Genomic DNA, 27980 nt, shown 5'->3' on the forward strand with positions numbered 1-27980 from the left:
ATCAAAATAACCTGAGAAATATGCCAGAGCATGTTGAATAGAACATTATAGACATGTATCCTGGGAAGATCTACTTGCAACGTTTCTAGGTTGGTATGTTATTGGTCTCCTAGAAAGTGATCAACTCGGGCAAAGAAGAGACAACTGTGAACACACTGTGTCCACGAACAGGTCTGGACGAAGCAGTCACAGTGGAAATAAATATCAGCTTTATTAACACTCAAAGTGCCATTCATTTATATTCATTCCATAGTCCAGAAGGTTACTTAGAGTAAGCCTTTGCACCACAATCTTTCAGAAAATGAACATGTAATAAAAAGCAGTTTTCATTGTGCTAATTATTGCAGGCCTTCATGCACGATAAATCTAAACAAAGATGTGTGCCAACAATATACAAATTTCCATATAAACAAAGCCATTGATCATTAACAAAATATAAACATGGTTTCTTTCACATTAGATTAAAAAGAAAAGCTATTTATCAGCAAGAAAAAACAAGAACATAAAAACTGTAAAACTCAGAAATTTTATACATTTTTACAAGCACAATTTTGAATGAACACAAAGTCAAAATGTGCATGAAATGTGGCACATACCACACTGTATCTGGCTTCTGGTAGGTTTTTCTAATCATACCGGCTCCTCATAACATAATAATCTTAGTGACATTCAACTTCAACAGTGGACTTTATTCCTAACATAAGTGATTTTACATGGTACCGCATATTAAAAAACAAGGTTTTCCTTAAGCACAACAACATTGTCAGGTTGGAAATTTAATTCCCAATTCTTTTTCTGCCAGTTACTTAAAACACACAGTACGGTATCAAGACACAATGTATGTTTGGACATTTCTAAACCAATTTACAGTCAATTACACAGAATCACAACTTGTCAATATATTATGGATGAGGTCTGACCTTGCCCAGTAAGAAAAAAACTGAAAGTTGAAATCTTTGGGGTTAGAATAAAGGAAATATTCAAAGACAACAGTAGGACAGGCCAACAGCAACTGGAGATATAAAAACCTTGACATCTCTTCAAGATAATTTAGTTTCTCACGTTTTTTCAGAGCTCTGAGAATTCAAAGACTGTTTTAGTGGACAGTGTTTTTGCTACTGCTTAAAACCTATTTTTTTCTCTTAATTTGCATTTCATAGAATTCTCAAAGAGAATTCAATGTTCTTCTTTGCAAAAGTATTTTAATTGATAAGATATCTAAGTAAATCTGCATCCAATTGTGGAAATACAAATACATTTTGAATGGTTAAAAACCAAATTAAAAAAATATTTTTGATCAGCCAGCTGAAAATATATTCATATAGTAAATAATCTCTCAGAAAGCTTTATATATATTTAATTATTCTAACTAAACAGTACCCTTATAAAACAAGTTCATAAAAATGTAGAAATGAAAATAAGAAATTACTGGGATATATACATGTACCTACAGACAGAAAAAGACATCTCCACACACACATCCCCTGATACACAGAGTTACAAGCATACTTTCAACTTAGGCATGGATTATAGAATACATATAAAATCAGAAAGTGATGTTGAACTCCTGAGTTCTTCAACAAAGATAGAACCATAGATAAGTATACTTTGTAAAAGCAAGAAAGTCCATTTAAGTCAGTAATAGCAGTGCAGTTACTGATGGCTACATCTTGAAAGAAGTTTAAACGCAGAGACAGACAGTAGTTCAATGCACGCATTCATGATGCTCATACACCCATCAACGACTATTGGTCAGAGTAGTAAATCAGTGTACAAATTAAACATTTCCAAAAATGTGCAAAAAAGTCAACCTTGATAGGAAAAGAACACCTTTGTACAGAATTATAAACTGTCCAGCATTCAACTGAGATTAAAAACGTTTACAGAGAGAAACTAATAGATTAAATATAGAGAATTTAATGGCTACATTTAAAAATGTACATTAGGTCAAAGGGTAAATTTACAAATTGATAATCAGTTTGCAACAATTAAAAGTTTATTCTCAGATTCATCCAAGTTTACTTTTATTTACAATGATATTTGAATAAAAAGAACCATGTGAAATGTAAGAGATGTCAGACATTAAAAGTATTTTTGGTATTAACTCTTTTATAATAGTTCAGAATGCAGGGTAGCAAATTTTAAAACCAACAGCAATAGAAAAAATGTAAACCTTTTACTTACTAATTAAGATTGTATTAAAAACAATTGTTTTTAAAGAAGTATTCTTATCCTTAGACACTGTACTTTCACTTGAACAGGGTATATTGCAAGGGTTTGGCCTACTTTCTTTTGCCCATAAATCTTTCCAGCTCAAATGTTTCCACTAGCTCTCTCTTCTTATTCCAGGTGGGAAAAAAGTCTTTGGAAAATATGACAACATGACAAATCCATTTTGGAGTCTAAGTATCTAACAGAGTTAAGATATAATTTTGTTACTTATCTCTCCCCTCCAAGTAACACTAATGCTAAAATCACCAATAGTTTAGTTACATAAATAAGTGGACACAAAAGTGCTTTTCAGTATAGTCACAAACTTTACTGTTCTCAACTGGCATTAAGGGACTCAGAAATCCTACTTGGGGACAAATTCTGCATGTATGCTGGAGAGCAGACTTGTCCCTACGTTCCAAAATGTCTATGGCACAAAAAGTCCATAACCTACTTTTCTTCACAGCTTTCCTGATATGCCCCTCAAGTCAAACATAGGTTCATAAACGTTAAGACACTAGGAAGAAAGTACGCCACCAACCTGAGACATCATATGTCAATGTATATGTATGTGCATCTATGGTCAAGTGACATTAGTAAGAATGGCACGTGTACAAGCTCAAGCTCGTAATATCTATATAGTTTCATAATAGTTGAAGTAAATTCTGCATGTCTACATGCAAACACTGAGCACCTGTCCTTAAACTTGAAAGATAGATTGCAATACAAATTCTACTAGTACCTGTTTTATCATTTGTATATGATTAGCTTACAGGTGGGCAGAAGTAACAGTGCTAATCATTTTGGCTATGTGTGCAGAGAATATAAAAGCTTTGGTTTAAAGTGATTCTGATAATACAGATTGTAAATACAAACAAGAAGTCATCAGGCGTGAGGGATAATAGTACTCACTGATTTAATGCCTTTGCTGTTATTAAAAATGTCATTACTGTCAATTAAAATGCACAATTATGAAAAACATGAAGAATTACATAAGAGACTGTATACAGGCAACAGAAAAAATTTATTCTTTTCTTTACGATAGCTATGACTCCTCCTTCAACTTTCTGACACAACATCATGTCCACTCTCACCATAACCGAGGGAAGGTTCTCTAGACTCCCCAGAGAGCTCACTACCATCTATAGCTCTGAAAGGTGAGTACGGAGAGATGGTTGGCCCTGATACTTTCACACTTATTATGGCATCTTGTCCAGACTGTGCCAGAAGTCAAAGCAAAGCTAAAGATGACTATGAAGTAGGAACAGTGGCTTCACAGCACACCTTCCCTAGCCAACCAAAAAGAGGTATAAAACAATTTCCTTTTGAACACCTGGTAAGCTAAGGAAGCTTGTTTTGATAATGTCTGGCAGAATTTCTATTCCAAAGAGCTCATGAAGAACTATGCGAAACCAATTACTTTCTATTTAAGAATTATATATAAGCTATTAACACACATACAAATTCAATTTTAATCTACTTTTAGCAACCAAGAGCTTGGCAATTTACAATAAATACCTTTATTAAACAACCGTTTCTACTAGCTACTTGCGGAAAATGTGCTGGCATTCCATCATCAGTAGGTCATACACATCTGAGTTGTTCTTCCAAGAACAGAGACTAATCTAATTGGACATTCACACCTTTCCTCCCTTCCCACCCCTGCCCCAAATGCAAACACACCCACACACACACACACACACTTCACAGAAAAGTAAGCTAAAGTTTTAGTCAAAATGTTAGTTAAAAAGTAAGGATTAGAATTTGCTATCCCTGGACTTCTTGTTCATTGCCCTAAGTCTCATTCCCTTAACATTTGTAAACCACTTAAACGATCTCTTTAGGACAAAAACCACCTTTCTAGTTCCGCTTTGAAAATTGTAACTGAACCATGATATACAAAGAAGTTGGACAGTGCCAGTGTGACTGAAAATCAAGTAATCAACCTGGAAAACAATGTACTATGTCTCTTTAGAACTAGAATACCTCTTTCTATCCTTATCTTGGAATTTGTGTCTAGTAAAACTGCAATATGTCTATCACAGAACAATGCTAATGTTTCTCTTCTAACGTATTAAAAAAAAAAAAAAAGAGGTAGAAAAGGGTAGGAGGAGGAAGCAGGCATTAGGAAATGTTTAAGGGCCAATACGCAGTCTAAGGCCAAATGAACTCTTCAAGCCTACTGATTTTGGACAAACCTTCATTTCGGTGGGTAACTTGAATTATTACTGATATAAAACAAAATTAAGGCATACAGAGAAAAAGGCACTACGAAAAATTAACAATTAAATTGTTTTTCGTTAACAGTTTAACCAATCTTAAAATTCAAATAAATATGAACATTACATTTGTAACAAAGGCCAAGCTTCATATAAAACAATAAGATCTCAAGAAATTTTCCTGATCTTAGTATAAATAACACTGTTGACAGAATTCAATTTCTAGTAAACGTTTTGGGTATTTTAACAATTTAGACCAAAAGAAATTATCTTTTTCTTTAAAAGAAAAAGCAGGAAAAAATACTCTGTAATCGAATAAATGCCCCCCATCACTGGAACTGTTTGAGCAGAGGCTGGGTTGTTTAAGAGGGAGTCCTGAGAGAGAGGCTGCCTGACCTATGCGGATCCCTCCAATTTGGGGATACTTTTAATCACTGCTGTTAATGATATTTTAGTTTACAATAGTCAACGGTTACCCAAAATTGCTTTCCCCTCACTTCATAAGAAATAACATTTAAAAACATCGTTGCTGAACTTTCAAAGTTAGGATATGCCATAAAAATAAATAACTGCCCATTTTTCCTCCTAGACTGTGACCTCCTTAAGGATAAGTTAATTTAGTACCCGACATAATAAGCCACAATATTGAGTAAGCAAATGAAAAAGATTCACCTCAATAGATTCCTATAGTTGGTTGACACCAGGTGATTTTATATCAAGCTATTGGTCCCAAATGAAATCACTGACAAAGAACTCTGCTGTGGGCCAAGGAGTTTGAATCTGGCGAACGTCTTTGCTTTTGCACCCAAGCTTGGTTGTCCCTATAAACTATTCAGATTTGATTTTCTCAGTGATTTCATGTATCATGTAACAATTCCATCTCAGAAATACGACACACCAGACCTGACACAGATAACAGCTGAAGTAGCAGAGAAAGCTACTCTAAAGAAATAATTTCATCTTTTTAATGTAGCTTCTATTGGGAATAAGATAAAGACTCCAAGTGAAAGCCAATTCAATTTACTATGAAGTAAGTTTTAATTTTTCTTTTATAGTTTAGCCTGTGCATTAACAATTCAACCTCTTATATAAATTATTTAAGGTTGACTGTGCCTTTGAAAATTTTCTAAGGCAGTAGTCTTTAACCATTTTATAGATTAGAAACATGTTTTGTAAATGAGGAAAATTAAAGATAGTCATACTGAAAATTTCAAAGTCTGTGTATTTTTAAATACATTTTAAAGAATTACCATCAAAACTTCCATTAGTCATTATGATATTTTTCAACCCTTTTATTCAATACATTTTGCAATGTAAAAATCTTATATTTGGTCCAAGCCTAAGTCATGCCATTTTGAATCTCTCAAGGCCTAAGTAGAAAGATATTTCCTGAAAAGCACATATAAGACTGCCAGTGAATCTTCTCCAGCACCAAAAAGTCTGCCACTATCAAAGCAGAATGCATTTTAAAGGCACAAAGTTAGCAGTCTGGTCATTTTCCAGCCTCAGCAAAGAAACATTACAGTATAGAAGAATCAGTTGTGCATTTAAAAAACAAAATACATTTAGAGTCATCTTAAAAAGTTCAAATTTCATTTGTTGATCCATACCATTATTAGAAAGAAAAAATTGGAGTGTTATATTCAACTGCCCCTGATAGAGGTGTTCCCTTTCAAAATATTTTTAAAATTTAATTTTGGTCTTCATACCTCACCCCACTTTAAGCTTTTTTGTTCTAGTAGTTTTTATATATATTAACTTTTATTGTGGTTTTTGGTACCATTACAACTTGTCTGAAATAAATTCACATCACGTTTTTATATAACTCTATAAACTATTAGTCTATTTTTAAGTCTTTACATAAAGAAAAATACTTTTCCATAGCTAATAATATTTTTCTTATAAAACAACGGTCTTGTGCAGCAGTGTTAAAGTAGTAGTTTCTTTTCAGATGATTTTATTTTCTATAGCATTTTGAAAAGAAAAAGAGACTGAAAAAAAAGCAAACAATTTTGCTTTGGGTTTCACAGTCTCCCAAGATGTCTCTTTAAAGAGCATTTGTCTCATCTTTTGCACTGCTGATTACCCTGACAGACCAAAAATGAACCAAAGGAAATCACAACCACACAATACAAAGAAACAAAGGAAAAGCCCACTGGTCCAGATACCATGATCTTGCTCAAGTAGAAGAGATGCCTTCACTCATAAAAGATAAGGAAATTATAATAGATCCACATCCTTGGGGATTCTGTTTATAGCACAAGATCTGGCAGTTGATTTTTCAGGGGGAGGAGGCCAGTAGTTCATGTCCTTCCTTGCAAGCTGCTTCCTTTCATTGCAAGGGTATGGGAGAAGCTTTAACAACTATATTTGTGCTTTGACTTCTTCTCAGACTAGCTAATAGAATTTCAAATATTCCTACAGGGAATGCCAGATAGGACCTTGATACAGTAAATCAAGATCTACTTAACTTCAGAAACAAAGTATTTTAAAAGAGTTCCTAAACAAGCATATCTTTTACCAGAAAATAAAATACCTGAGTCCCTGATGAATCCCATGAAAGACATCACATTTAGGGCCTCCAGGAAGAATACTATTTTCTAGACCTTTAAAAATAAAGTACTTAGTACTTGCTTTAATACGTTGAAAAAAATTGCAAGTGGCCAAATTACTGATATCATTCATGTTTTCAGTAGCACAAGTCCATTAGAGATAGTGGGAGTTTCCCAGCTGTCTTTTTCCACTTAATGTCCTTGCTCTTATACTAGAAATTCCTGGCAGTTTTTAACCTTCTTATAAAGTAGCTAATGCTTTGTTTTGATATGCTTTTTTTCCCCACAATTAGGAATTGACTTTTGAGGAAAGAATACATACAGATGACTGAGTTCAACAGGCTCCGTGTTTAAGTTCATTTTGTGTCTAAAATGGAAGTTATTGATTTGGGTGCAATATACAGCTGGAAAGGAAAGGATTGCTACTTGCTGTTTGTTGAGTTCATTCACCCTCTACCTGAAGTAGTGGTATCTGCTCTTGTAAAACCCTCATGTATTACATCACTCTGAAATTTACTTTTTGCAAGGAACCTGCTTTGTAAATGGCCATTTTCATTTATAACTGGGGCTGGTATTTATATCAGGGTTTCTCCACTTCGGCACTTTTAACAACTGGGGCAGGATAATTCTTTGCTGGGGGGCTGGAGGTGCTCGTCTTGTATATTTTAGTTTGGGTAGCAGCATCCCTGGCCTCTAACCACTAGATCCCTCTAGCACCCTCCTAGCTGTGACAACCAAAAATGTTTCCAGGCATTGCCAAATGCCAAGCAAAATTATCCTCACCCCAGCCATGAAAACCACTATTTTACATGATAACTGTTTTTTGAGGTGCTTTAGTATTCTGTGATCCAAAGAACAAGGGTTTTATATCACGACACTAGCTTCTAACACATGGATACTCCGGGTTAAACTCTTAGTTCCTAAAGAATGTTATCTATGGGGAATCAAGACCTAGAAACAGGAAGATATAGTATACATGATTTTGATTCTTTCTCCTGCCCCTTAATTTTGGGACTTTCCCCTTCAGGTAAAGAACACAGTTTAAAATACACTAAATAACACTTAGCTCTTATTTTCATTATTTCTGTTGACTGGCAAATGTGGTCTCTACTACTGCTCACACATTTAATCAGAGTAATCTCCTTTTGTCTTTTGATTTGGATTTGCTTACTGACTTCCCACATCTGCTTTAAAATAAAACAATATCTTTTTTTTTTTAAGCAGAAAGCTATCCCTCAAGGTTTACAGATTCCAGTAACATGGATCTATTATAGTGTATTTGTTTATTATACTGGTTAGGATTAACAAATAAACATACCTTCTAGAGATTCATATTTTCTATCAAGAGTTCTACTGAGCAAAAAGCTTGGTAGACAGAGGTTAGGATCTAAAGAATACAGATACAAGAAGGAACCTATATTCTTTAAGTTGAGTACCTATCCTAAACTCAAGTTTAGGGCTCAACCCCACAAATGAGAATCTATTTTAAATACTATCACTAAAAACTACAAATTATACATCATTTTCTTCTGCTTGTTTTCCATGTCTCCCCACCACTGCCAATCTGTCAGTGACACAGGGAAAGACTCTACAATCTTTAGGTATTCCAAATGATTTTTTTGTACTAAAAAGAGTGACTATGTACTAAAGTGCTTTATGTCTCTGAACCACATCAGTACATTATACAAATTTAAAAAAAAAAAAAAAAAGAAGTTTCAAGTTTTTGTAAGGGAAAAAAAGATTAAATATAAAAAATTTAGGTTACTATTATTATTAATCAAATTTAACCAAGAATCAAGAGAAACACTTTCCCTCTTGTCTTTTTTTTCTCCCCCATCTCTCTTTTTTATAAAAAAAGAAAAGTGCAGTCAGAGAGAAGGTGAATGAATAGATGGGAGCTGGGTAGAGGCACAGGAGAGGTTACTGGCTGCTAGTGATAGTGCACAAACATGTGCCTTAAAAGTTCATCAGCAGAAGGTCTCAGTTTGGCCTCTACAAAGATCCGTTTGAGGAAATCTCGGGTATAGTCTGAGACATGAGGTGGCAGCTTTGGGTTCGTTGGCTGAGTGGCGATTTTAAAGATGGCAGCCATTGCTTCAAATTCCGCCCAAGGAGGCTTTTCAGTTAGCATTTCTACCACAGTACAGCCCACGCTCCTAAGAAGAAATAAAAAAAAAAATACCTTAAAAAATATCATCATGAAAGTCAGTTAACTAACTACAAAATGAGAAACAGGTGTGAAGTTCATATACATTTATATACGACTTGGTTTCAAGTATAAAGTTTCATTAAAAGGCTGTAATTACAGAAAACTGTAACTGAGCCTCCAGGGTCCAAGGCCAGGTGGACGTTCCACATGCCTTGGAAGCGGCTCATCCTCCCCACTCTTCACTTTCCGACTTTTCAAGGTGGGCAGCCCCGCAGCGTCCTGGTGCCGCTGCTGCAAAGCGTCAAAAACACGCAGGAGGTGACTTCGGTTGGCCCGGCTAGCACCGCGGCCAGCACCCTGAAGGTGGGAACACCTGCTCCAGGGCACCGGCCCCCTCCTGCTACTGAGGAGAGTCCCTCAGCACCTATTGTCTGGCAGACACTGAAGGCGCAAATGAAGACAGCCTGAGAGAAGACAGCTTTGGGGCAAGAGTGAGGTGGTTAACATCTACTGATGTGAAGACCTGATAGAAAGGGCTAAAGAAACGGGGTTTTCTGAATTTGAGGAGACATCTTTAAGTGAATTTATGTATTCTCGAGGAAAAATGTCATTTTCCATACCTGATGTTATATCATTCCCAAACCTGAAAAATGAGGAAAAGCTGTTTTAAAGATAAATATGCCTGCAGTTACTACTGAACCTCCCAATAGGGATTTGTTAAGGATATAGTGCAGTTATTGAGGAAGTATTTTATGTATGCAGTCTTGAAGAAAAATTTGTTTGAATTCTACACTTCAACGAATTCTGACAGTCGTAGAAACAGATGGGAAACACTCAAATATTCCTCTTGTTGCACCAAAAAGTTAATTTGTGGTACATGAAATGAATATTGTTTTGTAATAACTTATGAATAAAATGCTTTCTAGTGCATTTTTAGTTGAACAAACAGCTGACAAACATCTATGCAAACTTTTCTTTCTGAAAGCTGGTATTGTTTTAAAAGAGCTTTCTAAATGTAAAGTAGTGAGAATTTCAATTTGGGTAACATGTTTGCATAACTTCCAATATGGGATGTTTGCTAAACTTGATGTGGGCAATCAAAAATGGATAAAAAATAATGAGAAATTAATAGGTGCTTCCCTTCTCCTTTTCCCAAGATAAGATGAAAGAAATTTATCATATTTCTTTTTTTTTTTTTTTTTAACTTTGTGCTTTCAAATTGCTTTGAAGGCATGGTTTTTATTCCTTATTCCTTTAGTAGACTTGTAGTTCTCAACCCTGACAACACTTCAAAAATCTTTGCCTAGGCCCCACTCTTGAGAGATTCTCATACAATCGTTCTGAGATGGGCTTTAGGTATACCTGATTTTTAAGCACCAATCCTCCTCCTTCCTTCCATTCCTTAAATGTGTGGATAGGTTTGAGAATCCCTAGACTAATGGTGGTTTTTCCTGTTTAAAGGAGATAACCAATTTGAGCTGAAGCAATGCTTTAGCTGTTTTTATACTGCTCTGTTGATGGCTTTGTTACAACTAAATTATTGTGTTATTACTGTTTCACTGTTAAAGAAATAAAGTAAGCAGCTTGTGTTTGAGCTAAAAAAAACAAAAAAAGCAAAAATAAAACCTGAAGTTTAAACATAAAAATCAATGAAAATAAACTGTAATTTAAGCTCTCAAATTTGTTAGACAACAAATAATTTTAGCTTTACATAATTCTCTAATCTGGCATTGAATATATTTTTTTGTCTTTATCCTACAAAGAATACAAACACTAGAAATTCTTTGTCTTTAGGTGCTTAAAATGAATATCTATTAGAAACTTTTCTCAGTGCGAGGTAGGAAATGGTCATTTTATGTTCTAACTTAAAATTATTAAGCAATTAAAGGTTAACTGAATTATAAGACTAACAATAGATTAATTACTTTTAAAGTTCTTCAGGAAAATAAAATGAAGATAGCTTTCTAATGCTGAAATTTGCTTAAGATGAAATCCTTCCTAAAGAATGGAAGACAGGCTCAAAAGCTCTATTTAGTCAATTATTAAGCCTCAAAGAGACATAATTAAAATGATATTAACCCTTGTAATCCTGATATCCTATTTCAAAAGTACAAAAAATAATTTAAATCCATCTCAGTAATTTCCACCCTGGGTGGAAATATGTTAAGAAAGCATGTGTTTTCAGGCAAATCCCCATCAAAACCTACCAGATATCTGCTTTTCTGCCATAGCCTTCTCCACTAATCACTTCAGGGCTCATCCAGTATGGTGTGCCTGTGACAGACTTCATTCCTGTCCCTGAAAGACAGATGGTTTGAAGCCGTTTGCTGGCTCCAAAATCTCCTAGTTTGACGTTGCCTGTTGAATCCCGCAGAATATTTGCACCTAAAACAAGAAATATCCTCACTTCATTATTTTTATTGGCAATTTGAAATATAACATACTACAATGGCAAAAAATTACTTAGTGGACTCTTCAATCTGTCTCCAAAACCAGGCTGCTTTTCACCTTCTGAGCAGTATCTGGCATAATGCCAGTCAGTGTGCATTAAAGATTTACTACAGGAACAATAAATATTTAGAGTCACCTGTGTGTGCTTCAGGACCTAAGAAGGTTCTCCCATTGAAAAGGACTAGTGCAAGTGGGAGATGAGGATGAAAAAGAAGACAAAAGGAAAAGGACTAAGAATGGGAAGTTCAGAGAAGGACGAAGAAAGCAATAGCAGGCTTTTGGCTCCAGTTTCTCTGTCATAAAGCAAGAAGGCCAGGTCTACAGTTTATTTCCCTGAGAATCTAGCACCTCCTGGGGAACGTCCTAAGGGACCTTCACAATCAAAAGTTTTCATTCTTCAATCTCAATTTTGATACAGTATATTTTAAATCTATTCCAAGCAAGCTTTGAGGTTTCTGTTTTAAAATTTCATTTACTTCTATAATAAACTTTTAATTTTATTTATTATAAACTGACCTTAATTGCTTGGCTGAGGTAGTGTTTGCAGAGTCCTCCACTATAAAGTTACTCTTTCCCCCTTTCCATATTAAGCTCTTTGGAAGAAGTTCACTACGTGTAAAGGAGTGAGAAGTTACGCTCCAGGCTTAGTGGTTACATACATTATTTGCATGGGAGATTTGCCTCTTCTCTCCCATTTATTTCTTCAACTATCCATTTCTATCAGTCTGAACACCTGGATATTTATTTTATATTCTGGGTTATAATCCAATGACTTATTTTTTGCTCAAGCTGTTCCAGCTTTGGCCACTAGGAGCTCTCTTTCTATTGGTTCCTATGTCCCTTTGTCATACCTCAATTGTGTTCTTCCTTGATTTGATTTCTGGATTGATGGTTTGTTGTTAGCATTCTGGTACTAGAAGATGCTCCAGGCTCACCTTGTGTATCTCCTGCACCAGTTCTAGAATCAGCCATTTCTCCAAGGAGCACTAGTTCCTTTTAGTGGAGAATGGTATCAGAAACAAAGATCTAGGAGCTAGGTTCATTTATTTTTATTCTCTATTTTCCCCTTTATCATTCTTTAAACTCAATCTTTTTTTCTGGGACTGTCAGTCTACTTTCTTCATATATAAATTACTTCTAGTCTCATTTTTAGCTTTTTCTATAAACTACCTGTTTTTAAATAAGCAACTATTAGTGTATCTAATTTTAGATTCTAAACTTTACCTCAATTCTTATTTTTAAGTCTTCCTAATGTTAACCATATTTTAAACTTTAAAAATTCCTTATTTGTCTTTTTTTTTTTAATGGCCTCTAAAGAGAGTGAATAGTGGAGAAAAATCTATATTATAGACTGTATTATATATTATAGAGTAGTTATATAATATAGACTGTATATATTATAGAGAATGCAGACTGTCCATCCCCACCTGTCTTTCTGTTCTCCCAGCAAATTTCCCAGTCTGTCCAAAGCCTCTCTCCAGGGGAGGGTCAAGGATACATTCTCTGCATGCCATAAGCCTAAGTATGCCATGGTACCGGCGATTCTCTAAAATAGCACTGCCTTTTTAACACTTCCCACTGTCCAATACTTAAGGAAGGATTCTGTCAAAAAAAAGCCACTGTGCCTAAAATATTTAAGCTGAGGAAGGACAACAAACAAGCCAGTTTTCACTGGCTACAGCTGGGAATGAACAGTCCCAGACAGATCACAGACAAGGAGAGCTATCTCTGGGGAGTAATCACCAATGCTGAACCAATGCCCATACATACAAAGAGCTGAGGAGAAAATGTATAGCCAGGTTCCCAATATAGTTATCTAATTTTTTAAAAACTTACTTTGGATATGTTAAAAGTAAGCTATTAAGAAGACTTTTCAAATATACACAAAAGCACACAGAACACCCCATACCCAGCCCCAACAACCACCTGAGCAACCTCTTCCAACAATATTACCAGCCGCTCCTCCTTCCCCTCTCATGTTATCTGAATCAAAGACATCATGATCAATAAATAGTTCAGTACACAACTTCAAAAGATAAAAACTCTTATCACACCTAAGAGAATAGACAACTCCTTAATATTATTAAATACATACTTTTTTTTATACTTTTTCTTTAAAAACAATATCAGAATCCAAATAAGGCCCTTACTTTGAGAATCACTGATACATTTTTTAAGTCTTCCCCAAAGTTCCCTCCAATCTTCTTTTTTTTTCCCTTGCAATTTATGAAGAGTCTAAGTTGTCTGCCTACAGCTTTCTTATTGTCTAGATTTTGCTGAGTCCATCCCAAGGAGTCATTTAACATGTTCATCTGTTCTCTATATATGTTCTACAATTCTACAGTTTGGTAGCTGAATCTAGAGGCTTGATCAGATTCAGGTTCAAATTTTTTTTTTTTGGCAAAATTACTTTGTAGATAATGATACGGTCTATGAATAGGAAGTATGTAATGATAGACTGTCTATGTGAAGTGATGTCAGCAGCTATTAATGTTTAGTGCTTTAATCTATTAAGCTGTTAGTGGTTGTAAAATGGTACTATTTTATCATGTCTTCTTCATTTGTTAGCCAAAATATTTTTAAAAAGGTAAGTTTCCTTTCATCCACTATTTAGTCCTCAGTACTATAGTTCACAAAAGAATAAAGAAACCCTATTATGAAATGAGTTGGTTCCCTAGCAACAATGATCAATTAACTTTTACCCTAGGTTTCATTATGAACTCATGATTCTAAACATAAATGTAATCAACTAGCTTTCCTTTTCCCTTGCCATTTAAAAACTGCTCATTACAAAAATTTAGAAAATACATAAAAAGTAAAAAGTGTGCAGGAGAAAAACAACTATCACTCATCCTGCCACTTGGAAATAACCACTGTTAATCATGTGGAAGTTACTCTTCCAGGTCATGCTTTACAAACTTGAGGTCATACTGCATAACCAATTTTATATCTTACGTTTTTCTTATCAACATATTTGCCCAATAATGTTTTTAAATCAGCTTGATTCCAACCTCCTCATTTTACTGGCAAGGTTAGAAGATCCACTTGGAGGGTAGCTCCCCTTAGTTCCTTTACCTTATCTTACCATGAGGGCTAAAGAGAAACTGGCTTGAATAGAGATTATTCCTAATAGATTAATTCACAATCAAATCATTTCCCTGTGAAGTACAGGGAGTATACTTAATTGACGTATACTTGACCTGCAACACTATGTTAGTTCCAGGGTGTACAACATTGTGATTCAATATTTCTATACATTACAAAATGGTCACCACCTTATGTGGTTCTTTAAGCTTTCAGGTTTTGAACCTGACAACTGAGGTCTGCCTAAGCTGCGTAGATCTTGAGGTAAAAGAGAGGGTCCTATTTCTTTCAGATCATAAGCCATGGTGTAAGGTCTATGCTGTACATGTGATCTGGCTCAGGCATTCTGCAGCAGATTATACTCTATGACCAGACACTGGTTAGGAATGTTCTCTTTAGCCTGAATATGGCCATATTCAGGGTGTGACACATCACAGAAAGGAAGTAAATTCCTCGTAGCTAATAAGAGGCCCCAGAAAGACCAATGAAAAAAATTTTTTTAATTTATTATTTATAAAAGTGTGTTGTGTATTTGATTCATTATTTCATCAACTGATTGAATAAAGTGATCTTTACATTCAGGTCACAACCTGGTTTTTACAGAATGAAGCCTCCCAGTATGCTAGCATTACAGAATTTTACGACTCTCAAACTTACACATCTTCATCACTATTTTGGCTCACTTCATGCAGTTACCTTATGTACCTGATCCATGAAAACAGCTGTGCTTTGGAGTTTTAAAAAGTGAGCTTAACTGAGTTGGAATTTATCAAAGCTCAGTCTTGGGCTCTCTTCTTATTCTCTCCTTTGGTAATGAGGTCCATTACCAAAGCTTTAGATACGATCTCAACATAAGGTACATCACCATCATCGTGACTGACTTCTCAGTGCTTTCTAGGTATCAGGCGTGGTTTTAAGCATGTAGTATGCATTAACTCATTTAATCTTTATAAGACTCCTATGAGCTGTCCACTATTATCACCCTCCTTAAAAATGAGGAACTGAGGCACAGAGAGATTAAGTGTTTGTCCAAGGTCACACATCTGGTGATGGATAAAGCCTGAATTTGAATCAGGTCAAATCAGAGCCCCTATCCTTAACCACTGTGTTCTAATGCCTACGTGGTATGTATCAAAACACGTCTCATTTTTATGCTCATTGGAACCTTAATGAAAATGTGAACCCCCACAGGGAAGCGTCCCTCTTGTGGAAACCTGAATAACAGGACTAGCTGGAATTGTTTTCCCATAGTATTTTAGAGGTAGATTTATTAATTTAAATGTTGAATTTCTTAATTACAGCACGTTTCATTAAAAAAAAAAAACTGTGTACTTAAAAAATACTTCATTACTTACCTTTTATATCTCTATGAACAATCATATTACTGTGCAAGTAATGGACTCCCTCCAGAATCTGACGGGTGTATTTCCTAGTCACATTCTCAGTAAGAGCGCCATATGCTTTTAATTGGTCCTTAATTGAACCCTAGGATAAAAGAAAACAAAAGAAAACTACAGTATGGTTTGAAATGAAAACTACTAGTAAATATTTTTAAAGATTTGTGCACATTATTTATCTGTTATTCTTATCAACTAAATAAAGTAATCTTTATTTTATTTATTTTTAATTGAAGTTTAGATGACATACAATGTCATGCTAGTTTCAGGTGTATAACATGGGGATTTGACATTTAAATACATTACAAAATGATCACCATGATGAGTCTGGTAACCACCTATCTCTGTACGAAGTTATTACAGTATTATTGACTATAGTCCTTATGCTGTATATTATATCCCCGTAACTTATTTATCTTAAAACTAGATGCTTTAATTTGGAGAAGCTTAGTTCATGACTGGGAGGCTTTAACTGGAGAGCACAAGAATTCTCATGAAGGACATTATATACCATTAATATAACATAAAACTCTACCACATTCCCTGACTAGAACTGTGGAAGAGTATGGGTCATAGCTGAATGAAGCCTTTATAGTTATTTTTTGACTGATACCCTTGTTTCTGTGACTATGCTGATTCTACCTCCTGTTCCTTGCAACTGTGTTTAAATTCTCTATTACTTTTATTTTGCTTGATTTTGCTCTGAATACATTTCTGATTGTCCTACTTGCCCTTCTACATATGTCCCACTTTAATATTATTTATTTTGTTCTTACTCTGTTTTTAAAACACTGTTTTATTGATATCTGCAAATTTACTTCTCAGGAGAAAGGATGGGTATAATTAGAAGATCAGAACACACATGAGATTTTAAAGTTTTTCTTGTATATACTCACCATTTTAGTTCAAAACATGAGATAAATATATTAAAAAGGAATTTCTAATTTTTTAAGTGGTTTTAGGCAGGATGAGGTGCCACCTCTGAGAACAGGGAATCAATCTGAGATGAGGCATAGGCACTTGAATTTTGAAAAAGCTTCCCTGCTAAATTACAATGTGCAAATCTGATAAATAATCACAACTTTAAAAGACAGAAATAAAATGCTTCCTGAGGGACAAAAATCTTTATTTTTAAAATTAATTAATTAATTAATTTTTGGCTGTGTTGGGTCTTTGCTGCTGTGTGCTGGCTTTCGCTAGTTGTGGTAAGCGGGGGCTACACTTTGTGCAGTGCGCAGGCTTCTCATTGCAGAGCATGGGCTCTAGGCATGTGGGCTTCAGCAGTTGCAGCACATGGGCTCAGCAGTTGTGGCTCCCGGAGTCTAGAGCACAGGTTCAGTAGTTGTGGCACACAGGCTTAGTTGCTCCGTGGCGTGTGGGATCTTCCTGGACCAGGGATGGAACCCATGTCCCCTGCACTGGCAGGCAGATTTTTAACCACTGCAGCACCAGGGAAATCCCCCAAATCTTTTCTTTTAAAGAGATAATATGGGACTTCCCCAGTGGTCCAGTGGTAAAGAATTTGCTTTGCAAAGCAGGGGAAGCAGGTTTGATCCCTGGTCGGGGAACTAAGATCCCACATGCTGTGGGGCAACTAAGTCCACATGTCACAACTAATGAGCTCACACGCCTCAACTAGAGACCCTGCATGCCACAAACTACAGAGCCCACTCACTCTGTGTGCCACAACTACAGAGCCCAAGGGCCCTGGAGCCTACATGCCAAAACTAGAGAAGAGAAAACCTGCACACCACAGCTACAGCGAAGCCCTCGCACTGCAATAAAAGATCCTGCATGCCTCAACTAAGAACCAATGCAGCCAAAAATAAATAAGTAAATTAAATAATATAAATATTTTTTTTAAAAAAAGAAAAAAAGATACCTGTCTTTACAAAAACTGATAAACGTGATCTAACACCTCTTCCTGAATAGTCCTAATTTAGTCTTAAGATTGCTAAATATATAAAGATTACCTGTATCTCTCTTTGTGACATAAATTGGTTCTAACCAATGAACCATTTTAATTAATTTTATCTTCAACAATCGGGTCTGTATTCACATTTATTCATAATTATTTTTTATTTTTAATTTAAATATTTATTGCACAAACAAGTAATGGAAATCTGAATAAAAGTCAATCCCAATCCCAATATAATACATTTTCATTTTTGTAAGTTTCTTCTGTTCTTGTCCGAATACAGATACTTTTAATATATCATTACCTGCATTAAAAAGCATTTTATTTTCTTTTTCTCTAAGTACTTCCTCCAACTTTGCTACACGGCCTTCACAACTTTAATTTTTAATATATATTCTCTTGGACAATGCCATCATAATTTACCTCCACTGGGGGTACTGATGTTTTATTTTTTCCATCACAGATAGTACTAAAACAAAGGTACACAGCTTTCTCATTCCTAAGGATTACCTCTGCAGACTAAATTTTAAAAAACAACTTACAATGCCAATATGATCTTTGAAAATAAAAAAGTAGCAATGATAAATAACAATGGTGTCACTATAAACAATTATTCATAAAGATAAAAATCAAAGTGAAGTTTACTGTTGCTCCTGTGAGACTGAGGATGGTTAGGACCGTTACAATGGCCCTCTATGTTCACGGGCTCCACATCTGCGGATTCAAAGAACTGTTGATTGAAAATATTTGGAAAAAAAATTCCAGAAAGTTCCAAAAAGCAAAACTTGAATCTGCTGCACTGGCAACTATTTACATAGCATTTACCTTGTAGCTGTAACTATTTACATAGCATTTACAGTGTATTAGGTATTACAAGTAATTAAGAGATGATAAAGTATATGGGAGGATGTGTGTAGGTTATATGCAAATACTACAACATTATATAAAGGACTTGAGCATCTTTGGGTTTTGATATCTGTGGGAAGTCCTGGAACCAATTCCCCGGGTTCCAATACTGAGAGACAACTGTACTATGAGATACTGATTCACAGTTTTATTGATCCATAAGATTAAACTGCAACCTGTACATCCTACATACAATTCTAATAAGCTGTTCCCTTCAAGATCCATAAATCGAGCCTTTTTCTAACATGTATTGCCTATTTTGAGAATGAATGTATTCTTAAGTGAGTAAATACACCATCTTGAAAATCACTAGTATTAGAATGTACTCTACAAATACTAAAAATAATAAAGAAGGAATGACAGAGTAAATCACATTTTTCACCTCCTAATAAAATTACTGACTCAGGCAATGATTATCAATCTATGTTAAAACACTAGGCAGATGGTTGAAAAGGAACTGGATATTCCTATGTGCCACTGCTACAGCTCAGATTACTTTCTGGTCTTCGGGAAAAGCAAAACATAACAATGGAGAATCAGGATGTCAATCACCCTAGTCAAGCAGTCAATCTTAGCATCACTACCAGTAGAACAACCAGAAATTGTCTCCTAATGGGATGCATGCTGAATTTGAATAAAATTTAGATTTTAGATCTAACTTGGAGTTTACTGGAAATATGGGATAAAGGAACAAACTAAACACCACCATGAGGAAACGATGGGAGAAATCTATGAGATGAGATTGTCAATAGAACAACTAGCTTGGTCTCTGTGTCAAATCTATGTCATCTAAAAATTGTTCTAGATTAAAAGAGGAGTAAGAGACATAGTAGCAAAATGTAATGTGTGGTCCTGGACTGAATCCCGGTTTGGATAAACCAGTTATTATGGGTTATTTTTAGGGCATTTAGGGAAATCTGAGTATACACTGCTATGAAGTCTGTAACCTATTTTAGCATACTTTAGTATTTTTAAAAAATGAGTTAAAAAAAATAAAAAATAAAAAATGAGTTAAAAAATACGAAGATAGATGAAGACAGAAAACAAAATTATATTACCCAGCTCCAATTTAAAACTCTTCTAAAATGTCCTTAACATTTTATAATCAAAGTTTTGTTGTTTTCCTTTATCCTCAACTAAGACTTTAAACAGAATATCTTTATTTTCAAAGGATGTACTAACTTACCCCTGGCATATATTCCATAAATATGGAAAGTGTTTTTTCTTGGGGATCCCTCAAACAGCCATAATACTGAACAATTCGCTCATGCAGCAAGTTTTTCAACAACTGAATTTCACACTCAAGTGCATTTACTTCCTGAAAGACAGAACTCACTGTTAAGTCTTTACAGCATTGCTAGTAAAAGCAACAAAATTCGAACTTCATCAACCATCAAGGTGATTTCATTCTGAAATTTTCACTTCCCATGGAATAAACATCTTAAAGTTTCTAAACAATAACTTTTGTAACAGTATTGATGGTATGCTAAAGCAACACTAAACCAGATTAGGAATATAACTGAGTACTAAAAGAGAAAAATCCATAGTACAAAGTAAATAAACATATCTAATTATTTTTTTGGCAAATAATCTGTATTGAGAAAAACAAAAACTTCTATTGTGTGTTATATTTATTTTAGTAAAAATGCTTCCTATAATGTGACAAAGTAGCTTGTTCTGTGATTCTTACCTTGCTGGTCTCAGGGCTATCTGGGTCAAACTGAACTTGCTTAACAGCCAATTCTCTTCCTGTATCAACATCATAACAGAGGTAAACCCTGCCAAAGGCTCCCTGGCCAAGCAGTTTGCCCAATCTCCAGTTGGTTGGAGCACGAGGTGCTAAAAAAGAACATTTTCTTAAAATAGAATATCCCAACAGCACACAATGGTTAAGGACTACAGCATTAGTGATATCCTTAATTGAATATGCTTGGATATTAAGCGAAAATCATGTTCATCCAAATGTAAGAAGCACGACTCCTAATCTTTATTGCAGTAATATTTGTAATTAGTTTTTCATGTGCCCACAATGTAGAAAGCTGGAAAGACGATCACTCCCATTCTAACAAGAGGAAATCTTGAAAGCAGCCAGCAAGGGAAAAAAGCACACTATATACAACAGAGGAACAAAGATAAGAAATACAGCACACTTCTCAGAAAGTATATAAGCCAGAAGGCAATGGAGACACAACTTTAAAGTACTGAAAGAAAAAAAACTGCCCAGAATTCTATACCCAGAAAAAATATATGTCTTTCAAAAATAAAGGAGAAATATAAGTTTCTCAAACAAACAAAAGCTGAAAGAATTAATTAGACTCGTATTACAAGAAAAGGTTAAAAACAATTCTTCAGGCAAAAGGAATTTGACACCTGACAGAATCCTGGATCTACACAAATAAAGATCTACAGAAATAGAGCTTCCTAGGTGGCGCAGTGGTTGAGAATCCGCCTGCCAATGCCGGGGACACGTGTTTGATCCCTGCTCCAGGAAGTTCCCACATGCCATGGAGCAACTAAGCCCGTGTGCCACAACTGTTGAGCCTGAGCTTTAGAGCCCGTGAGCCACAACTATTGAGCCCATGTGCTGCAACTACTGAAGCCCACGCGCCTAGAGCCTGTGCTCCACAACAGGAGAAGAGAAGCCACGGCAATGAGGAGCCTGCGCACCACAATGAAGAGTAGCCTCCACTCACCACAACTAAAGAAAGCCCGTGCACAGCAAAAAAGACCCAACACAGCCAATAAAATAAAGAAATAAATAAATAAATAAATAAAATTAAAAAAGATCTACAGAAATAAACTGGAGGTATATATAAGACATTCTTCTCTTATTTTTAATCACTTTAAAATATAGTTGTCTAAAGCAAAAATAGCAATGTAGTGAGAGTTGCCGATGTAAAAGTAAAATATGACAATACTAGCACAAAAGAGAGGAATTCAGAGTATAAAAATATTGCTGCAATGAATATCTCTGAGCATGAATCTTTTAGATACTGCTTACATGATAAAGTTCAAATACTTCACAATCTGGCCTTAGTTACCATTCTAATTCTACTTCCACTGTTTCAAGTAAGATATCCTCAATTTCAGCCGAAAATGAACTATTCCCCATTTTCAGAATATGTCATGGCCTCTTACACACGTCACCTCCTTAACTGGTGAATTCCTATTCACATTAAAGGTCTAGACTAGATGTTATACTATAATTATTTCTCCACACATCATTCTCCCTATTAGACTACATCTTAGAGGTCATATTTGAAATCTCAGAGCTAAGCACACAATAAGGATATGTGGAATGAATGAACGAATGACTAACTGGTAACAATTTTCCTAATAAAAGCAAAGGACATTTAAAGTTAAATTAAGCAGTAATGCCATGCTTATACTTGACATTACAACCACCTTTAGAAATACCATTTTTACTTCTTTTGAGAATCTGGTCTCACCTTGAGGACTGGCTTGATATTTATTCCTTTTAATACTATAAAATTCTGCAAAGGTTCTGCTACACATTTCACTATGCCAATTTCTATTACTCACAGCGGCTGGGTGGGCTGATGTCCATTACAGTCAAAGTAGGATTGTCTATGTCACTTCCCCTTCTTCGTATTCGACTCTCATCATACTCTGGGGTAAAGATACTGCTTCCACTACTAGTGCTTAAGGAGTGGTCAGTAGGACTAAAACTCACAGGAGACCGGAAGTTGGTCCCCTGGGTCCTTCTAGCTCTTGGAAAAGTTTTACGACCTACAAAATGAAAACAAAATTACCTTGCAACTTTTATTAATATATTGTAATTGAAAGTATTTAAAATTTGTAACATAAGGAACAGAAATTTGTTCTGTGACTAGGCTAAGAAACTAAAACAGCAATGATTATTTGATTGTATGTTTTAAATTTAAGAATAGTAATTTTTAAGGGTTCAAGGAAATATCCTTGCAAATACTGAATCATGAAGTAAAAAATAAATATACAGAGAAAGTGAAAGCAGAAATGAAAAGTGGGGAAAAAAGAAACAGAATCTGAATATAAGTTCAAATAACTTCTTATGTTAACACACATTCATAAAAGCATAGAACTCCTTCAGTTTTGTATAAAAGGGAGAAAAAATATATTTTATTCTCATTTCTAATAATGATTTAGAATATAAAACAAGAATTGGAAAGTTTATAGGTATTAATTTTTTTTCCTTAAAAGGACAATGAAGTATGCATTTCATCATCAAGGAATAATTTTCTAATCAACAGCATTTTTAACTACTTTTCTTTCTAAGGGAAAGACAAGCATTATGAGGTAAGTTGGCATAAAGCTAAGATGTTATTGTAGTTTTAGTTATGATCAAATATCTTTAAAAAAAGTTTTAAGCAGAAAACTAAGCAGATATAGGAAATTTATTTTTATTGTTGCTGAGATTTTTTAACAAATTGTTCTTTTATCTAGTAAACTTACCATCATTATAGTCTTGATGGTGATATGAAACATGATACCTTCTTGGATATGTTCCTCCTTTTCCAAATTTCTCAAAGATAGGGTTATCATAGTCTATTAAGACACACAAGAAAGTTATATGTTACAAAAGTCAAATATTTCTAATGATGAAAAACACATTTACACATTTTTATTTGATTTTTAAAAAAATTTCCCTCGCCCTCCCAGCCAAAAGATTATTCAATGACATAAACATTTAAACACTTAGGGTGTGAACAGTCTAACCTGAAAATTCCTGATGATTATCTGGGTAGCTCTGGGCCCTAGGCATTCGAGATTTTGGATAGCTCTCTCTAAAAGCAGAAAAAGTCTCGTTACTTTAAGAGAAAGCACTTAGAACATTTTTAAAAATCTTTATGCAATATCAATATCTACCTGTACGTACGTGTAGATATGCATATATACATATATAAAATGACATATATTTTATATATACACACATACACAGACACACATATATGTGCCCTTACTCTGAAACTTCTTTTCAAACTCTTATTTGCTACATGAATGCAAAAGCCTGGCTGTTAAAATTAACCCACAGAGTACAGTGGTAAGAACAATATATTTTGGAATTACAGATGCATGGAAACAACTGTGTTTCAATCCTAGCTCTGCCACTTAAACTAGCTGTTGCAACCTTGGCAAATCACCTTTCTGAGACTATTTCCCCATTTATAACAAGGAGATAATAATGTCTAACTCATCAATTTTATACCTATCTCAGGACAGTGTCTTTCAAATATTAAGTACTCAATACAATAAAGCTTTCACAACACTATTTCCCTGAATTTCTTAGATGTTTTAAATATCTATCTTGAGATAGACATGGGCACAAAGTTTCATGTATACAGGTAATGGAAAATTAAATGTATATTTCTATACAATATTAGTTATATTTTCAGCACTGGCTTTCATAAAGCAATTCCAGAGGAGATTAAGTGGGTCATGATGTTAAAGATACTGACTTTGCATGCTATAGGTGAACACTGTCCTATTGAGACCAGGAGAGAGGGAGCACTTGTAACAAAAACTTCACAGATGCAACTCAATTCAGCTTATATTCCTGAACAGATATCTCGCAAAACTACTTAATTTTAATTGACAATCAAAACACTGGGACATAATCACCAAGAATGCACATTATTTATAATTTGGTGCCAGAATGAATATAACCCTGAACAGGTGAAACAACTCAAGAATCTCCAAAACCAAACCTACTATGAAAAATTTAATAGCAGTTTCACCAATACAGGTTTAAAAGTAAACATACATAAATTCTAAGTTTGCCTTCAGTTTCAAGCAATTTAGCAAGCAGGAAACTCAAAATATTATAATCAGATATCATTTTAACTAAAAAAGATACTGAGCCCCATGAACTCCAAACTGAATCAATTTGCCATAAGTATAGATGAGTATCAACTACATTCCTCTGAATGTAGCACAAAAGAGTTGATAGGTCAGCATGTTATATATATGGATATTTACCCACATATATTAAAAAAACAAAAGCTACAATCGACATTACCCATCCAGAGGGCTATCAAGTGATGGACAACTTCCTGAGCCAGAATTTTCAGGGCTGCTTAAAGATAATGGGTCCAGCATCTAGAAAAATAAGGAGTCCACCTTGATTCTACATGATAACCAGAAGTTACTGTAAAACAGCTTTACTGAGATATAATTCATGTATCATAAAATTGACCCAGTTAAAGCATATAGTACAATTCAGTGGTTAATACTGAGAATGTATAACCCTCACCACCACCTCAGAACACTTTCAGTACCCAAAAAGAAACAGCAGTCATCCCCAGAGTTATTCATTTTTAAATGTTTTAAAAGTAGCTGTCCCTGTTAAGGTAGGCTACAACTTCAAAATTTCCTAACAGAAAAAATAGAAATTTTCTATTTCTTTCTCTCTGGATTATTATCTAAATAATTAAAAGCTAAAACACTTCACATAATTTTGTTTACTGAAAACTGAACAAAGGTGCCACCCAAACTGAAACAAATGACACCAGTACTGCTACATTATTAGAAAATGTAAACTCCTGTAATATTATAAGCAGGCAATATAAAGAAAACAACAGCAACTCCATGAAAATACTTCAATACTACAAAACTTTAAAAAACATTTAAAAATGTTTAAGCAGACAAACATCAGCTTCATAAAGTTAAATATTTATAGTGTTACGGTATCTTTCAAATGTTAATTTAAAAACTTTGAATGTTAATCCCAGAATTATAAACAAACGCATTCATTCATTTACAGATGAGCAACATAAGAAAATCAGCTTTATTCCACCTTTCTTTACACATGAATGAACACGGACACGTAAATTAGTGGGGTTTTTTTCTATATTTCTATCATTTTGTTCACTTAAAAAGGAAGAGATGGGACTGGAGAAGAGGTAAAACAAATACCCCCTCCATATACCTGCCAAACCACACTGTCCCCGACAACATTCCTTTAAATGAAATGAAATGAAAAACCACTTCCAAATTTTGCTTACTTGGTCCATGCTCTCTGGAATGAACTCTCCTTCACTGTTGATACTGGTAAATGACCCATTCCGGGCAACCTGGTGTAATTCATCGGGAATGTATCCAGGGGGAGGGGAGCTTCTATCTCTACTAGTGGGACCTCAAAGGAGAAAAATTATATGATTTTATAAATTCCAGTAGGGAACCAATCCTTGTTTAATTAAATATATACTCAGAATTTCTGGACTATAGTACTAACGCTTTTAGCAACTGAAATATAGTTTTTATTAAAGCTTATCAGAGCACTGATGTCTGTAAAACTTCAAATGCTTTTAATTCTTTCTGAACTCCCACCCTACTGTAATTATTAACCTTATTGTAATAGTCATTTACACTTATTAGGTGGTATGTTCTTCTGACTGCTGACAACTACATGATGGGGTTCATAATACAGTAAAGACTTTTAGATAAATGTCACTGCTTCCGCACTTTCAAAGGTCACTTGTACCCTGGCATATGTTACCCTTTAATGTAATTTATGGAAGGCATCATGATGCTGTGGAAAGAATATGGGCTTTAAAGTCCAACCTCAGTTTAAATCCCAGTTCCAGTTATTTATCAGCTCTGCATCTTTGGGAAAGTTATCCAACCTCCATGAACCTGTTTCCTCATTTGTAAACAAGGGACTAAATCTCTCCTTTGCAAGGGTGTTGTGATGGCAAAATGATTCATAATGAGCATATGCTATGCACATTTGTCTACATGATGTTCTTTCCATTGCCACTCTTTAATCTTTAGAAATCTAAAGTGAGATTACTTCTTAGTCATTTAGTCAATATTAGAATATGTCCAATTTGGAATCCTGGATTTTATTCCTGGGTACTTAAAATTAGGCTTTTGGTGGCAAGCCATATTCCTGGAATTTATTCTTCATAGTTTAGAAAATTAGAGAACCTAATACAGTTCATCTAATTATGCTATGTTTATCAACACAGTTTCTCCGCTCTGTTCCTTATTTTTTGAAATTAAACTATAAAAAGGATATGAGGAAGTTACGTGAGCACTTGAGTTCTGGTCAGATTTAATGCAAAAAAGGCTTTTGCCTCATGTAAAGGAGTCACTGTAAATACATGTCGGCATTTGTTAGTGAAGAGATAGGGAGAAAAGAACAAAATGATTACCAAGAGATATGCATAAAAAAGATAATTTTCTACACGTGACTCCAAAATTACTAGGAACTCCTGAGCCAGGGGTTGATTTGGGCTTTGTAACAACTATGATCACAATGTCCCTAATTTCTTTATTCCTTTCATATGCCCTTATTTACAAAAGAAGATAAATATACTCATTATTCAAAGCAGATGGGGAACAAAAAAGGCTTTGAAAATTTCTTCATTTCCTTACTTGATAACCCATTTTTTCGAACCTTTGTTAGTAATGGGTGTGACAGTGCATTCTTGGTCGAGACCTCCACACTAGCATATACTCCCATCATAAAGGAAGTTCTTCCTCTATCTTTGTAAAAATAACTAAAGGAAATAATGATCAATAAATAAAGAAAAAAAATAATGGTCATTATCTATCAAAGCCATTTCAAGTTTAAAGAGGTGCCAAGACAAGACTAGCAATTTTATACTTTACAATTTCCAGTTTCTTCTTATGCTGGCACTGAAGTCAAACAAGAATATTTATTAGTAGAATAAGAGGGAAGCATTCAGTACAGTTTTAAATCAAAATGAATTTAAAATGTCAATTTAACTAATGTATTTAGCTTGTTCTGTCTAATGCAACTAAGATGAATTGGCAATTTTTTACTTTAAAATGATAGGTACTATAATGATAAGAAAAGGGATAAAGAAAGCAATATCTGATTAGTAATAGTCATGCTTTCTAGTTTGAAAAGAAAAATGTACTTTAAAAGCGTTCTTTCAATTGATTGCTACAACAATCCTATGATTTAAAGATGAGAACAATGTTATTGGTCTCAGGTTAATTAGAGAGCTGGAATTTGAATTCAGGTCCTCCTAATGTTCTTTCATCAAAAATTTAAATTATATCAAAATATATCCAAATGAAGACAAGCAATTTTTTATTTTACTTGTCTACTATCTCTGCTGCTAA

General features: G+C 34.6%; 1 protein-coding gene across 2 annotated transcripts in view; it reads right to left on the reverse strand.

The window, feature by feature from the left end:
• Positions 1–209: 209 nt before the first annotated feature.
• The window catches only part of MAP3K2 (mitogen-activated protein kinase kinase kinase 2), a 94678-nt gene continuing 66907 nt past the window's right edge, over positions 210–27980 (reverse strand). Inside the window, exons 8-18 of one of the 2 annotated variants that reach the window (XM_057744766.1) lie at positions 27264–27374; positions 25889–26019; positions 24904–24983; positions 23604–23671; positions 23340–23432; positions 22431–22637; positions 20578–20726; positions 20074–20205; positions 16022–16151; positions 11339–11516; positions 210–9138 (exon numbers count right to left, since the gene is read on the reverse strand). In XM_057744766.1, the coding sequence (XP_057600749.1) occupies positions 8913–9138; positions 11339–11516; positions 16022–16151; positions 20074–20205; positions 20578–20726; positions 22431–22637; positions 23340–23432; positions 23604–23671; positions 24904–24983; positions 25889–26019; positions 27264–27374 (1505 nt within the window). In that variant the 3' untranslated portion in view covers positions 210–8912. The remainder of the gene's footprint in view (positions 9139–11338; positions 11517–16021; positions 16152–20073; positions 20206–20577; positions 20727–22430; positions 22638–23339; positions 23433–23603; positions 23672–24903; positions 24984–25888; positions 26020–27263; positions 27375–27980) is intronic. The other variant, XM_057744767.1, reaches the window with a different exon arrangement.

Source organism: Hippopotamus amphibius, chromosome 8, assembly GCF_030028045.1.
Source record: "Hippopotamus amphibius kiboko isolate mHipAmp2 chromosome 8, mHipAmp2.hap2, whole genome shotgun sequence".
In the NCBI taxonomy this organism is placed as follows: domain Eukaryota; kingdom Metazoa; phylum Chordata; class Mammalia; order Artiodactyla; family Hippopotamidae; genus Hippopotamus; species Hippopotamus amphibius.